This window comes from Crocodylus porosus, unplaced genomic scaffold, assembly GCF_001723895.1.
Source record: "Crocodylus porosus isolate Cpor-Errol unplaced genomic scaffold, CroPor_comp1, whole genome shotgun sequence".
Lineage (NCBI taxonomy): Eukaryota > Metazoa > Chordata > Crocodylia > Crocodylidae > Crocodylus > Crocodylus porosus.
In genome coordinates, this window is record NW_017728906.1 from 13,171,172 (window position 1) to 13,187,225 (window position 16,054).

At 46.9% G+C, this 16,054-nt stretch overlaps 1 protein-coding gene across 1 annotated transcript; it reads right to left on the reverse strand.

Moving 5' to 3' along the window:
• Window positions 1-1,251: 1,251 nt before the first annotated feature.
• TIMMDC1 (translocase of inner mitochondrial membrane domain containing 1) lies at window positions 1,252-15,469 on the reverse strand. Its single transcript, XM_019528714.1, has 7 exons — window positions 15,273-15,469; window positions 14,815-14,980; window positions 12,975-13,063; window positions 5,413-5,480; window positions 4,496-4,574; window positions 2,608-2,718; window positions 1,252-1,952 (listed from the first exon to the last, which is right to left on the reverse strand). Exons 1-7 carry the CDS (start codon window positions 15,344-15,346, stop codon window positions 1,811-1,813), a joined length of 729 nt encoding a protein of 242 aa, XP_019384259.1. The 5' UTR covers window positions 15,347-15,469; the 3' UTR covers window positions 1,252-1,810.
• Between the last annotated feature and the right edge of the window lie 585 nt (window positions 15,470-16,054).

Genomic DNA, 16,054 nt, shown 5'->3' on the forward strand with positions numbered 1-16,054 from the left:
AAGACAAGGTCTATACAATTTTATTTATTTATTTTTTGTCTAAACAACACTCTCAATCTTTCCTTCAGGATGATAACATGATTTGTAACTTATAGTTAGGGGGTATCTTTGCCCCATAATGCCAATCCCTCCGGCCAACAGAAGCGTCATCCTTGCTGTAGGACCCCCTCCAGAAGGATGTTCTTTATGTGAGATTCCCAAAGCCTGTCCTCTCCAGAAAGCCCAATTCCCTCCCTCAGCCTCAGTTGTAACAAACTCCAATCATGATCACAGCCAAGTCTCTATTACTGTGAGCAGCCTGACCAGACCCACTCAGCAGACTTCTTCAACCCACAGCATTGGTCCCACCAGAACAAGGTTAAGATGTGTTGAAGGGATTAGCACAGGGGTGGGCAATTATTTGGGCCGAAGGGCCACACAGGGAGTTTTGATGAGCTGTCACAGGCCAGGTCAACACTCCCCTCCCCCCCTGCAACTCACCGAAAGTCCCTATGGGGCTTTGGCTGGGCACGGAGCAGTGCTCAGGAGCAGGATGCACATGATCTGCTCTGTGCATGCCCTACACTGTGGGGCAGGAGTGGTGTGGGGTGTGTGCAGCAGTACATACTCAGTCTGTGGATGGCCCTGTGGTGCTCCGCATGGGGCTGACCCCCACCTGGGGCAGCCCATGCCAAGCTCCTGCCCACACCCGCCAACCCTGACCCAGGCTCTAGCCAGTGTGCGGCTTCAGGTGGGGCTATTCCTGGTGTGGCTGCAGCTGGCCAGGTGCTTCTCTGCTCCCCTCATCTCCAGCATGAGCTGCCAGGCTGAAGCTTCTCCCCCCACCTGGCCACAGCATGGGCAGGAGTGGGAGAAGCCACCACTAGAGGGAGGGGGAGCACAGCAGCACCTGGCTGGCTACAACTGCACTGGGAACAGCTCCACCAGAAGCTGTGCACTGGCTGGGGTCTGGGCCAGTGGGGCTGTTCTGCTCCCCTTGTTTCCAGCTACAGCTGCAGCTGCTGTTCCTACTGCACTGCTCCAGTTCCTGGCTGCCTTCCACCCACTCCGCCTACTGAGCATGATGAGCAGGGATCCTGGTTTTCTCCAATTTAAACCAAAAATTGGGAATAAAAAAAAAAAATCCACACTTTTCCGTGATTAAAATGAAACATCACTAATATATAGATACATATATATAATAGTGTTTCATTTTAATCATGGAAAAATGTGCACTGGGGGCGGTTAAACCAAAAATTGGGGATTTTTTTTTTAAATCAAAGAAAAGCAGGATTCCTGGTGAGGAGCAGCCACCTGTGGGCGGGTGGAACAGATAGAAGCTGGAGTCAGAGCCCCACACACTGGGGCAGGAGCCACCCGGCTGAAGCTTTCTTCCCACTTGCCCGCATGAAGCAGCACAGCAGAAGCAGGAGCAGGAGCCACAGCTGGAGGCATGGAGAGCAGGAAGTTCCACCAGCCCTGGCCTTGCCAGCACATGCAGCTTCTGTTGGGACTGTTCCTGGTGTAACTGCAGCCAGCTGAGTGCTGCTTAGCTCCCCTCACCTCCAGCAGTGGCTCCCCATCCCACTCTTGCCCCTGCAGTGCTGCTCCAGGTGGGGGTGGGACAATATGCCCTCATATTGTCCTACTCCTCTCCCAGTTGTGTACATTAGCCATCATTGGGAGCTGGCGTTTCTATTTTCCCAGGCTCTTTAACATTCTCTATGCCAAGATTCATGGTCATCATTTGTGGCTGTCAAAAGCAGAAGGGACACACTGATTCATGCCAGCCTTTCAGTGAAGATGTCAGAGGTCTACATTCAGAATCAAATTAATTTCTATCTTCTGATGGCAGAGAGTTCTCGGGCAAATTAAGCAATTGTTGAATCCTCTTGGCATCTTCCTCCATGCCTCTCTCATTATCCCTTTCCATTTCTTCCAAGGCAATTTCCATTGAATTAAGTCTGGCTTTCCTTAAGGACAGAAAGAAGACACTATGAGTACAATTTATAGTGTTGTAGTCCAAATACCTGTGTCTGCTGCAAATTGAAGAAACACTCCTACCCCAACAAAATTCCAGCTAGCCTTGTAGTTTTGGCACCAGTTGCCAGTTTTAATGAGTCATTCCATCAGCATCAGGGAAAACATCTAAGTTCATGTTTTAACTTGCTTTCTCCAGGCTGCAATTGACTGTATGATCAAGACTATAGTATAACTGGGAGTAAACAGTTGAAACTGAACAGAAGAAAAATTACATGGATTTGGAAAAGCAGGTCCTGATTATGGTATTAGTGGAGCAGCTTTCTGGGGAGAGAGCAGTGAAAATATCACTGCTTCAAGACAAAGTTGCAACATACCATTGTAAGGACCAATCCTGCTACAAATTCAAACACATATACTGGCAGATGATAAACTGCAGCACTGACTAGCACTGGACAAAAATCACAGGGGTATATGAAACACTGAGAAGCCAATGGGGGGAGCTTGGGTTGGGAAAGGAGATAGCCCATTAGCAAACTGCTTTGTGAGAATCAGCCTGACAAATGAAAAAGTTGGACCTATAGGACAAGATCCACTTCTGGTGAGTGATACAAATTCACCAAGGTAAAAGACTGCGCTGTTCCTTACCACTCCGTTGTCTTCTGCTCATACAGCTCCCTTTGCTTCCTCTTCTGTCTTTCCTCCATGGTTTCTGGAGACAGCTTCTGCATTCCAACCATTAGTCCTCCTGCAGGGATGCTATGATGCAGAGGAGACAGAGGAAGCTACAAGCAAGCTATTGAGAGTACACAAATAGAAGCAGCTTACTGGCAACAGAGAAAGAGGCATGCGGGGACCAGTTATTGATCAGTGATGCATAACCACCATTAATGTTCATACCATTTTGTTGTCTAAGCCATTTCCTCTCTAGTAACAGCTACCAAATGAAGCTCAAGGAACACGGTGCCTTCCTTTTCATTTGCAGTGCTTTGTGGACACTCATTAAGATTCATCACTGAGCAAGGTAGGTCAACTTTATCAATATTTTACAATTAAGGAAACAGGCGAAGAGAAGCTACAGGCTGAATGCACAAAAGGACTTCGATACCTGACCTGCCACCTAACTGCCCCACAGGTATCTACGCCCAAAATTTAGATCCTCAACCCTCTACCACCCCCCACGCCCGTTAATTTCCCTCTAACTATGGAGGTGCCTTGTTTTCTTTCAGTCAAGCTCCTGATGCATTTGGTTCTGGGCAGACCCAGAGCTCCCCGTCTCAACAGTGCTGAGCAGGGGGCATTTACTCAGGCCTATGTCCTGCCAGGGTCCCCAAGGCAGGTACTCGTCCACCTTTCCATCCTGCAAGGTCCTATCTAAAAAGCATTCTCTGAGTACACCCCAGGACTGGACTGCAACAAAAAGCCAGTGGATATAAGGAAGAAAACACTAGATGAGTGCCCTGAAAACACACTCACCATTTCTTTCTGGCCCATTGAATAGTTCCTTTAAAATGTATCAGCTTTAAAAGGAGGGATGAGAAAAGCCCTCCTCAGAACACCCCATACCCTGGAACCTGGGGAAACGGGCAGCAGGCTGGAATGCAATCATGCAGAGAAAGGAACATAATATTGGGCAAGTGCTCCTACCTCCCAGCTATGAAATATAAGCAGAGACACAATCATGACCTCCTACTCCAACACCTGCTAGTCTCATTCCTGGTTGTGACTCTCGAGCAGAGCTAGATGCCTCCTCACAGCGCAAGTCTCTAAGTCCTTGAGTGGAATAGGTCTGAAGACGCACCCGTCTCCCTCAGGACTTCCTAACAGCAAGCTTAGACAGCTGCTGGTTCAGTGTGCTGGCTTTTGTGGATGCCATATTTAGGTGCATGTATTTTATGCAGCCAGGATCCCTCAGAGTACATAACTTGAGGCCAAGGATTCTATTTTCCCCTTACTGCCTAGAAATTAGCCATGCACTGCTCAGAGCACTGCAATGCCTTTTGTGGACCTACCCCTCAGTGACTCAACCAACTAGCTACATGGGGAGCCAATGCTGAAGCTGAGAAGGAAGCCAGGATTCCTAGTTCATCTCCAGCTCTCGACATCAATCAACACAACTCCTTAAGTACATGCTTCATCTTTCAATTCTGGCCAACTGTTCTGAGATGCAGAGGGGAGCATAAAGTGGGATGGTCATGATTACAAAACTACAGATGCAAGTATAATTGCTTTCCTGTTTTAATACCATTAAAACAGTAGTAACTGAAAAGGTCCAAGCAAGGAATCTACACTTATTCAGCCACTGCTGAGAAAATGGTGATGTGTAAAGCACAGGGTAAAAAAACAAAAACAGATGGAGGGGCCGAGAAAGAAATTATAATCCCAGAAGGGATCAACAAGTCCAGCAGGGGTGAGGGTGAGCAGTTTTCTGTAGCCACTTCTATGATCCAAGGTTTGGTTTGTGAGGTCATTAACACACAGCAGCTAAAGTATGTAATTCTGACTTGGTCATAAATATGCCACGTGTGTAACTTACCTTAACAGTGCCCCAAAGATGCTGCCCACTGCCAGGCCACGCAGGCCCACATGAATTCTGAACAGGCCTCCTGTAAGGGCTAAGATACACAAATACTTGTCAAAGCTAAGCCCAGCAATGGTTTAATCAATGTAAAGGGCCAAATCAACTCAAGCAAGACTGAAAAGCAGCTGGGCTCCTGCTGCCATACTTCCAGTATGGACTAGGATGAGGCCAAACTAATATGTTCGCTTTTTTTAAAAGAAAAAATCTGTAATTTCTATGGTACTAAACATAATACAAGATTTTCCACTGCTCTGAAAGACTCCCAAAGAGCTCTAAGAATTAAATACAAGAACCCTCAGGTCCACCCACCTCTGCAACGGACCTTCCCTAGGGTACACCACACAATTTGTTCAACAGCAACCAATAACACTGTCTAACAGTTAAAGTAAGTGAGGAATAAAAATGTGTCCAACTAGAAAGGCAATATCCGCTTGTGTAAAGATACAAAGCAGGATCCTTTAGATATGTTGCTTAGAGCAAACATTGTAAGCAGCAGTATTATGTGGCAATGAAGAGAAGGAAGGCAGTATTACCCACACATGACTGGAGTTCTAACGCTCATTTTTCATTTTTGTTTCAAAAATGAGTTATGCGTGAATCCTTGAAACAAACTCCCCAAGCATCTTTCACTAAAGAAATACATCAAGTTTCCAAAAATTAACTGAGGCCCACAACTCCCCAGTGGGTTAGGAAAATGTCACTGCCCCTATATTACAGAAGCATGGTAAAGTTAAATAATAATTAAGCAAGGTCACAAAGTGAGTCAGTAGTAGGACAGGAAATGGAACCTAGAGCCCTGACTCCCAGTGGTCTGCTATAATCAAAGGTTGCACTCATAAACCAAACAGAATATGAAAAGTAAGTAATCTCACCTCCTGCTGCAACATAATGACTGAAGCTGACTTTATCATAGTACAAAGACAGGCCAGTGCTTGCTGTCCTGAAACAATGGGGCACAACCAGGTTAACAAACAAGCTTGAACAGAGGCAGCAATATCAAACCCACATTACAAGTTCACTGAACAATGCGGAGCTAACATGCTGGCCCACAGCATGCTCCCTGTTGTCTTTCTGTGCAGCACATGCAGAGCAGCCGCAAATGCTTTGACCTCAAAAGTCTTATTGAATGTTGCAGTGCAGCCAATATGGAGAAGCAGCATGGTCTATTTGTAATTTTATAAACAAAAAAATCCCAAATTTTTCAGCCATAATTTAAGAAATTATATGAAGTTTGCAGTCAGCAAGTAAGGTCTGAATGTGAAGTTACCCATCTTAACAGCATGTCTTCATCACTTCCCAGATGCCCATGTTAGAGCTGGCCAAGTGGTATGTAACACCCAGTGGCCTTGTCTGCACATGTATTAATGCACTGTAGTTAAGGTGCATTAAATCTAATGCCTCCAGGCACCTATACACAAATACGGAGGCTGCGCTGATGTGCTGGAATTCCAACATGTCGGAGTAGACCCAATTAACTGAGTCTGCTGAAGCATAGCAACTACTGCGCTCCAGCAGCCTCCTGCATCTCATGCATCAGTATCCCCAGGTTTAAAAATGGCAGTGGGGGCACTTGAACTAAAGCTTATTTGACCAGTTTTAGTTCAAGCGCTCCTGCTGCCATTTTTAAGCCTGCGGATGCTGATACACGAGACACGGCAGCATTTTAATTAGAGCAGCTTTAGGAGCAGCTCTAGTTAAACTGACCGCCCCCCCCCCACACCCTGGAGCATGTGTAAAAATGCCCTCTATTGTGAGGTACTAGGAAAATGTGCATTAGCCTGGCTTAATGCACATTAGCTAAAGCGAATGCTTTTTAAGTACCACTTAATGTGCATTAGCCTCTTTTAATTCACATTAAATAAAAAGCATGTTTTGTGATGCTTTAATGCGCATTAAAATAGGCTACTGAGCATTAAAGCACACACGTAGATGTGTCCTCCATTGTGAGGTACTATGAAACTGTACATTAGCCTGTCTTAATGTGCAATAACTAAAGAGCATGGTTATTTAGTGACACTTAATAAGCATTTGCCTATTTTAATGCACATTAACTAAATGGCACATTCTTAGTGACACTTTAATGCACATCAAAATAGACTAACATGCATTAAAGTGCATGTGTAGATGCACCCAGTGTCTCTAACTTCTGGGTGAGGATAAAACACAAACTTTTTTGTTTTAATAGCCTGTTAGGTTTAGAATTAGGAAGAAGGGCAGGCAGAAGAAATTTTGTATTTGGGTTCTTAAAACACATTTGGAATTCTCTCTCAAAATTTCATGCCCCAAATAAGCAAAATAGTTAAAATATATCACACGGGCTATTTTAAAAAAGCTAGAGTAAGAGAAAATGATTAAAGAAAAAAGATACGTCACACCAAACAGTGGGGGAAGAAGTCTGGTGGAAAGCCACAAGGACATGTGTGAGGTCCAGCATAATTCAATGTAAGCAAAATTCTAGGAGAGGAAGCAAACAGTACGTCAATGACATCTGAAAACAGCACTGAACTGGGAAGAACCACAAAAACCAATCATATCAAGGAGGAAATATGAAAAGGAAGATAGACAGAAAAACAAAATTGGCTTTTACTGGGAAATAATGCTAATTATTGCCATGAGTAAGAAACAATCCAAAATGCAGCTCTAATGAGAGAGAGAAACTTTGAAACAGTAGTACTAACAGATAACAGAAACTTCAGAATGATAATGGGCAGCAAAACAGATAGGATCTTATGGTGTAATGCATTTGCAGACAAACTTGAAAGGCAAGGCAGCCATGCTCCTGCTCTTGTAAACCTTTGGTGGACCACAGCCTAGAAACTACATTCAGGTATGAAAACTACACCACCAGTTAAGATACTGACAGACCAGGATAAAAAATCAAATTGAGAAATGATCAGCAGGAGTATTTATGGGAGAAAAATTAAAGGACTAAATACATAATATCACCAGCATGACCAACTGGTGACTACAAGAAAATTGTCTGTTTTGAAGTAAGTACCCAACATGGAGTAGAATTATTTTGGAGTAGTCAAATGGGGTACACATTAAGAGTAACAAGACACAATTCTGCAGAGGAAATTTTAGCCTGGGCAAGAAGGAAATGTAACAGATGAAAGACTCTGACAGTCTCCCAAGGAAATGCTGAATGTACCACTGTTTCAGACAGTGAAATGAAACCAGACAAAGCACTGTAAGTGTAGAAGGTAGCCCTCTGGCCATTATAGGCATGGACTAGACGCAACCTAACAGGCCTGCTCTAGTTCCATTTTTTAAATTTTGTATTGATATATATATATATATATCCAGATAAGTGCAATATAATAGTAAACACTTTATAATGATTACATGTATTCATGCAGTATCAAGATAGACTCACTATTAATATAATGAATCAAGCAATAGAGAATTATTAGCAATTTCTTCTGCAATAATCAGCACACCCTAGGGTTATATATTCAGTCAGTCCCTAATCCTAACATGCAAGCACGTGCATTAGTCCTTCCCTCATCAAAAGATGATTACTCAACATTGAAAAAGTGGGTAGGTGTTGTTATCACATTAATACATCCTGAAAGCAGAATACAGAGGGTCAGTCCTTATTCTGCTTAGGTAACTATGATATCAGTCCCTGAGAGAGACAAGACAGGACCCTAACCTCATGGCAGGATTTAAAAAAACAATTTTGGTTTATGCATCTAATTTATATAATATCATTTTTAAGATGTATATGTAGGATTCAAAATTCAATGAAAACTGATTTGTGTTTAATGCTTTTAAAACTCAGGTCCCAACTACAATTTTGAGACCTGAGACCTTATTTAAAACTGTGTTTAATCAATTAACAACATGATTCAGGGCTTCTACCAATCACGGGCAGGGCCCAGAAGAAATTTTCCCCCTTGGAGGTATAACTTGGCTCTTAGCTTTTTTCCTCTGAAACATCAGCAATTAACCACAACTAAGGATGGGATACCAGGGGAACTAGCACGCCTAATAATACTGTGAATGCTTTCAAGTGTCTTGCTCACACGCTCAGAGTTAAATCATCCTACAACATTCCCCTTTTCCACACTGTTCAGGTGCTGGGGTGGCTGATCATTTTAGTCTGTGGTTCTACAAACACCTAGGACTATCCTTTTAGAGTTAGAGAAGGGAGCCAAGAAGAGACTTGAGAGCTGCAGTATAGATAAGATGCAATGGAGAAAGGAGGCCAGGGATTGTTGGGCTGCAGCGTGGTGGAAAAGACCATACCAGAGAATCAATTATGAGGTATTAAAGTTGTGAAGGAAGGTTAGAATACAATGTACAACATATGAGCTTCTTGAACGTCTGTAAAGGCAGGGCAAGAGGGTGGTTGACTTGTGGTCTGAGGTGAAGACAACCCTATAGGGGAGGATGAGGTCGGGGGGAGCCTCAGAACACCGAACCAAGTGTCACCCACAAGACAGCCCAGCCAAGACTGACGACGAGCACAAGAAATACCCAGGTAAGAGACAGGGGCCCGGATAATCCTGGGATAAGGGGAGCGGTGCATACACCTTCAGGAGGCCTTAAATGCCTATACACTAATCCTCGTAGTATGGGGAACAAGCAGGAGGAACTTGCCCTCCTGCTAGCTGACACAAACCCAGACATAGTGGGGCTCACTGAAACGTGGTGGGATCCAACACACGATTGGGTGGTGAACATCAAGGGCTATAGGCTGTACAGGAAGGGTAGAACAGGGAGGAAAGACACGGTTGTGGCGCTCTATGTCAAAGAGCATTTAACATCCTCAATGAACAGCACTGGATCAGAGGAGGGGCAGACTGAAGTGCTCTGGGTCAGAATACAAGGGGGTCAGGGAAAAAGGACTTAACGGTGGAGGTCTATTACAGACCACCCAAACAGGGAGAAGAGCTAGACCAGGAATTCTCAGGTCAGCTCGCAGAGGCAGTTAAGTCAAAGGACATGGTCATCATGGGTGACCTAAGCTATCCAGACATTCGCCGGGAAGAGCAGTCAGCCAGGACTGACCGCTCACATAAGTTCCTAGTCAAGTTACAGGACCTCCATCTAACCCAGGAGGTGCACAGTCCCATCGGGGGAAAAGCCTTGTTAGACCTGGTCCTGGCCACAAGCAACGACCTGGTGAGGGGACTGTGGGTACTTGATCACCTGGACGACAATGATCATCGCCTATTGGAATTCACCATCCAGCGCAGGGTGTCAAAGGCCTGCAGCAAGGCAGCAGCCCTGGACTTCAGGAGGGTGGACTTCAGTGAGCTAAGGAAACTAGTCGGGGAGGCACTGAGGTCCCGGAGGGGTGGGGACTTGGGAATCCAAGAAGAGCGGTCGTTCCTGAAGGAGACGATCCTCCAAGCCCAAAGGCTGGCAATCCCAATACGGATCAAAGGGGTCAAGAGTACTCAAAAGCCCCCATGGCTCACCAAAAGCACACAGGAATGTCTCAAAGCTAAAAAAGAGGCATACACCCAATGGAAGGGAGGGGCCATCACCAGGGAGAATTATACCTCCGTTGTTCGGGATTGTAGGGGAGCTGTTAGGAAGGCCAAGGCAGAGATGGAACTGGGACTAGCGACCCGGATCAAGGATAACAAGAAATCCTTTTTTAAATACATGGCAGGTAAAAAGAAGGTACCAGGTAATGTGGGACCTGTGCAGGACACGCTAGGAAATCTGGTGGTCTCACCAGATGACAAAGCTAACCTATTTAACTATTTCTTTGCCTCCATTATTCTGAGCAGGGACCAGGTCATCCCCCCTCACTGGGATCCCTGACAGTCCCAGGGGAGGCACAGCCAGGCCCGGGGTCAGTAAGGACCTAGTCAGGGAACTTCTGGTGGGACTGGATGTGGTCAAATCAGCAGGTCCTGATGATCTCCACCCCAGAGTGCTGAGGAAGTTAGCAGAGGTCATTGCGGGACCCCGGCATGGCTTTTTGAGCGCTCGTGGTGCTCTGGAGAGATGCTGGAGGACTGGAAAAGGGCCAACGCGGTCCCCATTTTCAAAAAAAGAGAGGAAGGAGGACCCAGGAAATTATAGGCCTGTTAGTCTTACCTCGGTCTTGGGGAAGCTCTTTGAGAAAATTATCCAGGACCACATCTGTGAGGGGCAAGCAGGGAAGTGTATGCTTAGGGGCAACCAACATAGGTTCACTAGAGGCAGGTCTTGTCAGACCAACCTTGTTGTCTTCCATGACCAGGTCACAAAATCCTTGGATGCAGGTGTCGCGGTGGACGTAGCCTTTCTGGATTTTAGGAAGACCTTCAACACTGTCTCTCACCCCATTCTCGTTAAAAAATTAGGAGACTGTGGTGTCGATGCCTACACAGTCAGATGGGTTGCCAGTTGGCTGGAGGGCCACACAGAAGGTGGTGGTGGACGGGTCATTTTTGACCTGGAGGGATGTGAGCAGTGGGGTCCCCCTGGGCTTTGACCTGCACCGTTCAACATCTTCATTAACAACTTGGACGAGGGGGTGAAAAGCATCTTTATTCAAATTCACAGATGACACTAAGATGTGGGGGGAAGCGGGCACGCCAGAAGGGAGGGACAGGCTGCAATTGGATCTGAACAGGTCACAGGGGTGTGTGGACGAGAATAAGATGGGATTCAATACTGACAAGTGCAGGGTACTGAACCTAGGGAGAAAGAACCAGCAGCATACCTACAGGCTGGGGAACTCCCTTCTCGTCAGCACAAAGGCAGAAAAAGATCTTGGAGTCAATATAGATGCCAAGATGAAAGTGGGCCACCAATGTGGGGACACGGTCAGGAAGGCTAACCGCACTTTGTCATTTATCCACAAGTGCATCACAAGCAGGTCCAAGGAGGTGATCCTCCCACTCTGTGTGACATTGGTCAGGCCGCAGCTGGAGTGCTGCATCCAGTTCAGGGTGCTCACTCACATGATCAGGGATCAGCAGGACAGGCCCTAAGAGGAGAGGCTACGAGACCTGAACCTGTTCAGCCTCCACAAGAGAAGGCTGAGAGGGGATCTGGTGGCTGTCTATAAACTGGCCAAGGGAGACTAGCAGGCTCTGGGAGAGTCCCTGTTCCCCCAAGCACTACTGGGAATAACAAGGAATAACGGCCATAAGTTGATGAAGAGTAGATTCAGGCTAGATATCAGGAGGCACTGCTTCACAGTCAGGGCAGCTAGGATCTGGAACCAACTTCCAAGGGAAGTGGTGCTCACTCCTACCCTGGGGGTCTTTAAAAGGAGGCTAGATAGACACCTTGCTGGGATCATTTGACCCCAGCATTCTTTCCTGCCCATGGCAGGGAGTTGGACTTCATGATTTGCTCAAGTCCCTTTTGACCCTACCAGCTATGAAACTATGAACTATGAAACTATAAGACCATTGAGGGTTTTTTGTTGTCCTCCACAGTGCACAGGTGAGGTCCACTTCCTAAAATCACGTGGACATATTTTACTTGTCAAATTCCATACCCTTGTAGGGACTTAAGGCTTGGGTAGAGCTCTTGGTCTTTCCTACTCTCTTCCTGAGACACACAGTAACTTTTTGATGCCTTCATGGGATTTTCTGGTTTTTGTTTTAGAGATCTTAGGTTTGTTACAGACTGTCTATGGCCTGATGAGGATGGGGGTAGACGGGGAACAACACGAGTGGATATTCTTATAGATCCCTTGGACTTTGTGTTAACAACACAGTTGTCTGATCTTGCACAAGACTGCACTTAAGCAGCTTCTTCCAGTTCTCTGCTCCAAGCTTAGAGTCTCTTCGTAAAGTTGATCTGACTGATAGAATTTAAGCGCAACATCCCGGTTATCTTATAAATCAGCAAACACGCTGTAATTTTGTTTTATTCCAATTGAAGGCTATTTACTTCTACTTAAATTTTCTGCTGGTGTTTCTACAACCAACTGTGCCACTTGGCGACTATTTCAAGAAAGCCGAAAAAGATTCTGTAACATGGGCCATGGCCCTTTCCCTAAGATCTTCTAATCACTAATTAACTACCTACTTCCCCACTGTCATATTGGCAGCAGCCCTCATCTCCTCTGCTTTTACCTATGGCAAGTTATAGGTCAGTCTTGATATTGTTAGTAGCATGCTCTGTGTAAGGGTTTGAAGCTGTGACTTCAGGGATTCCTTGGGAACACTACTGCCTGCAAATCAAGGGGACTGGACTCAGTGGCTAAGGACGCCTCTTGTGATCCTGAGTTTCTATAAAAACTGAAGTGTAACACTTTACCCTCCCACACTGCCAGCCTCCCATTTCAAAGCTATGTGCAGTCACAAAGGTGGGGGGGGAGGGGGAGGAAGAGTGAACACTTATAGTGAAGGTTAAATTGGAGTTTAAAACTTAGGACTTTTTCAGCTATGGTTGCTTTTCAGTTCCAAATAGGTCTCAGCAGAGTCTTTATAGAATTGTTCTTCCACAACTGCAAAGAAGAAAGACTTACTGGAATATTGTAACAAATGCAGTAATTCTCCAGCTCCAGCGCCAGCCATATCGGATGAAACCCCTGAGTCCAGCAGTCTGTGCTGATTGCTGAGACAGAAAAAAAGAGAGAATGCGTTACAAGTCTCACTCTCCTAAAAATGCTGAATGTAGCAATATTAACGAACAACACAATGATAGTGAACTTGCTTTGCACTGTACTGAAGACCAGATTTTTAAAAAAGAATTAAGCATGCACAATATGCATCTAACCAAACTTCTCAGTTACGCAGTTACTACAGATGTTTAAGACGCATCCTATTTATACAAATACTTCAAATACTTTGGTACTCTTGCACATGAAATTGCAGCAAATGTCTGAATATTAAGTATACAGTTACACATACACTATACAGATTTTTTTCTCAAGCCTAACACCCCTCCCCCAGAACTTAACCTAAAAGTCTGATCACTAATAGGAACTGATGTTTAGGGTTTACTCTGGACTGTACACTGCTTTATTGGCTCTTACTAAGAAAAATATAAATTAGTATTACAGTTGTAAGTAGTATTTTGAAGATCTAACATTTTGCCCCAACACAGCAGGCCAGCATGTCCCTTGAAAAAGTTAGGAGTTGGCTCCTAATCAGGCCAACAGGTCCTAAAGCTCTTGATAAAATCCCAGGTCAGTAGCTTATATCCTGCACATTTTGTTTAGAGGGGGCTTATCTACATGGGTAAGCTAGCACAGATTTACACTAGCTCCTCCTATGGACATTCTTACTGCATGTGTGGACTTGTTTCACTTTATAAGGCTGAACAGGCTACTTTGCACAAAGGCATCTTGTACACACACAGTGCATTCATAGGGACCAGTACAGAGCGGCTAGTACATTCAACCCCTACTTAATGCTTTTAATGGGATCCTGAAAAACCGAGTGTTAAGTGAAATTAGCGTTAAGTGAAACCAAAAGTTTTTGACGAACCAGGATGGTGACCATGAGCATTATAACGAAACCCACTGAGCGCTAAGTGGAATGAGGTATGAATGTAAAATAAGCATTATAGCGAAACAGCACTAAGCGGAAACAGCGTTTAGCAGGGGTTGCCTGTACACTGCAAATCCATACCCTAACTTTCCTATGCAGACAACCCCCGTTTTGTTTCCAAGTCTGTATCCACAAAAAGGAGTGAATGAGCATGAACAGACTCATGCTCCTTAGGAGTATATGTGGCAAGTCTGCACCTATAACATTGTGTACAGGAGGCAGATTAACACAAGTAAAAACCTAAGTGTTATGGGACCCTCTGGAAGACGGGACCCTCTTTGAAACGGGATTTGGCAAGTAGTGAAGTAGAAGCCTCTAGATGGATCCAGGGATACGTGTATGATCAGTTAGGTGCATGAGCTCCAATCTTGGCCAGAGCTAGGGGTGTAACATGAAGAACTAGGGCCCTGGACAATCCCTGCTGGGAGGAGATAGGGAGCGGCTTTGAGAGCTGGGGGAAGGACAGCAGTCTTAACCGTGCCAGGAACTCCTAATCAGTCCCTGGTGTTCTGCCCACCTTGGCTGTTGCTCCTAAGGAGGCAATTATGGCAACAGCAGTAAGCAGGTACTGTTTTGGAGCTTGTAGCATGGTGGGACAGCCAGGGCATGGACTCTGTGGGGTAGGGGCGACTCTGGTGCTCCTGTGAACTTAGTGCCCAGGATGGGTGCCCCTTCTGCCCTCCCAATCACAGCGCTGCCTGAAGGAAACCTCTGCCAGCTCCTTGAGTGCAGCACCCCCCACAAGCTCTCAACTGCCCCAGCCGCTGGGGAGAAGTGCGAAAGGCATTGGCAGGGGGCTCTCGTACCACGTACCACGGCATCCAGGCGGCCGTAGAAGATATCCCCTTGGGTGCGCTCCACAAACTGCTGCTTGGCCTGCCAGAAGGCAGGCATGCCACCGTAGAACAAACCCACCACCATGGCCGAGAAGGCGCTTTTGATGATGTCCATCGTCTCCTTGGATACGTGGCCCAACTCGCTGCCAAAACACCAGAGAGTCGAGGCCCATTCTGGCCACCCTGCCTCCACACCTCCCAGGTAGGCCTCAAAGCCCCTCCCCTCCCTGCGCGAATCAATCCAAGCCCCGCCCCTTTCCCCTACTCCTGGCCCACTACAGCCCCACCCTCACAACTCACTCCAAGCCCCTCCCCCCAATCCAGCCCCCACCCCTGCATTCCCAGCCCCGCTCATTAGCTCCGCCCCTCCTCCACACGCGCAGCCCACCCTGGGGTGCGGAAGCGTTGCACGGAGCCGTAGCCCCGCGCACTCACTCGCGATGCCAAAGCTGGCGCAGGCGCTCCCAGCCCGATTCGGGCCGCTCCGCGCTGCTCCAGGGCGCCGCCATGGCCGTGGGCTCCGCGCTGGGCGGGCGGGGAAGCGGCAGCGGTCGCCCCCAAGGTCACCCCGCGCGCGCCCGCAGCTGCGCCTGCGCGGCCCCCACCGGCTGCTATTGCGGCTGCGGAAGGGCCTTCCGGTGTCTCCTCTTGCTGCAGGAAGGCAGCACGCGCACGCGTTCAGGCTGGCCGGGGTAACGTTCACACGCCCTTAAAAACGAAACATACACGGAGCCCCTCAACGCACCCCCCTCAAAATACACACCAATCTGCCACGGGAGTAGTGCTCACAGCCCCTCCCCACGCAGCCCGTCCATCAAACACTAACACCCCCACGTCCTCCGACACGCACGCGTCCTACAACACATGCACACTGCAACACACACCCCCAATCTGCCCAAGAGGTCGTGTTCCCGACTGACCCTAAACAGCCGTGGGTCTGGCCCGCAGAAGAGGGGCAAGACCCTGTAGCCAGGCCTTTTGGGATGACTTCAGGGAAGCATGGGCCCGCCAAGTAAAACTATAAGCTCCCCAGGGTCATGGGATCCACTATTCCACTATATTGCCGATTCCTTGGGACAATTGATAACAAAACAGGACTGGGGATTTGTAGCAAGTGTGCTGAGGGGGGACACAGAGCAGCACAGGCAGGACAGTTCCCCATGGCTCTCTAATGAGTGCAAGGAGCCATTGAATGTTGCCCAGTGCAGCTCTGCCTG

Coding starts and splice junctions, on each gene's coding strand:
- TIMMDC1 (XM_019528714.1), bottom strand. CDS start 15,346: ATGGCGGCGCCCTGGAGCAGCGCGGAGCGGCCCGAATCGGGCTGGGAG. Junction 13,064..14,814: donor ACGGCCGCCTGGATGCCGTG/GTACGTGGTACG, acceptor TTTCTGTCTCAG/CAATCAGCACAGACTGCTGG. Junction 5,481..12,974: donor GCATTTGTTACAATATTCCA/GTAAGTCTTTCT, acceptor CCATTGTTTCAG/GACAGCAAGCACTGGCCTGT.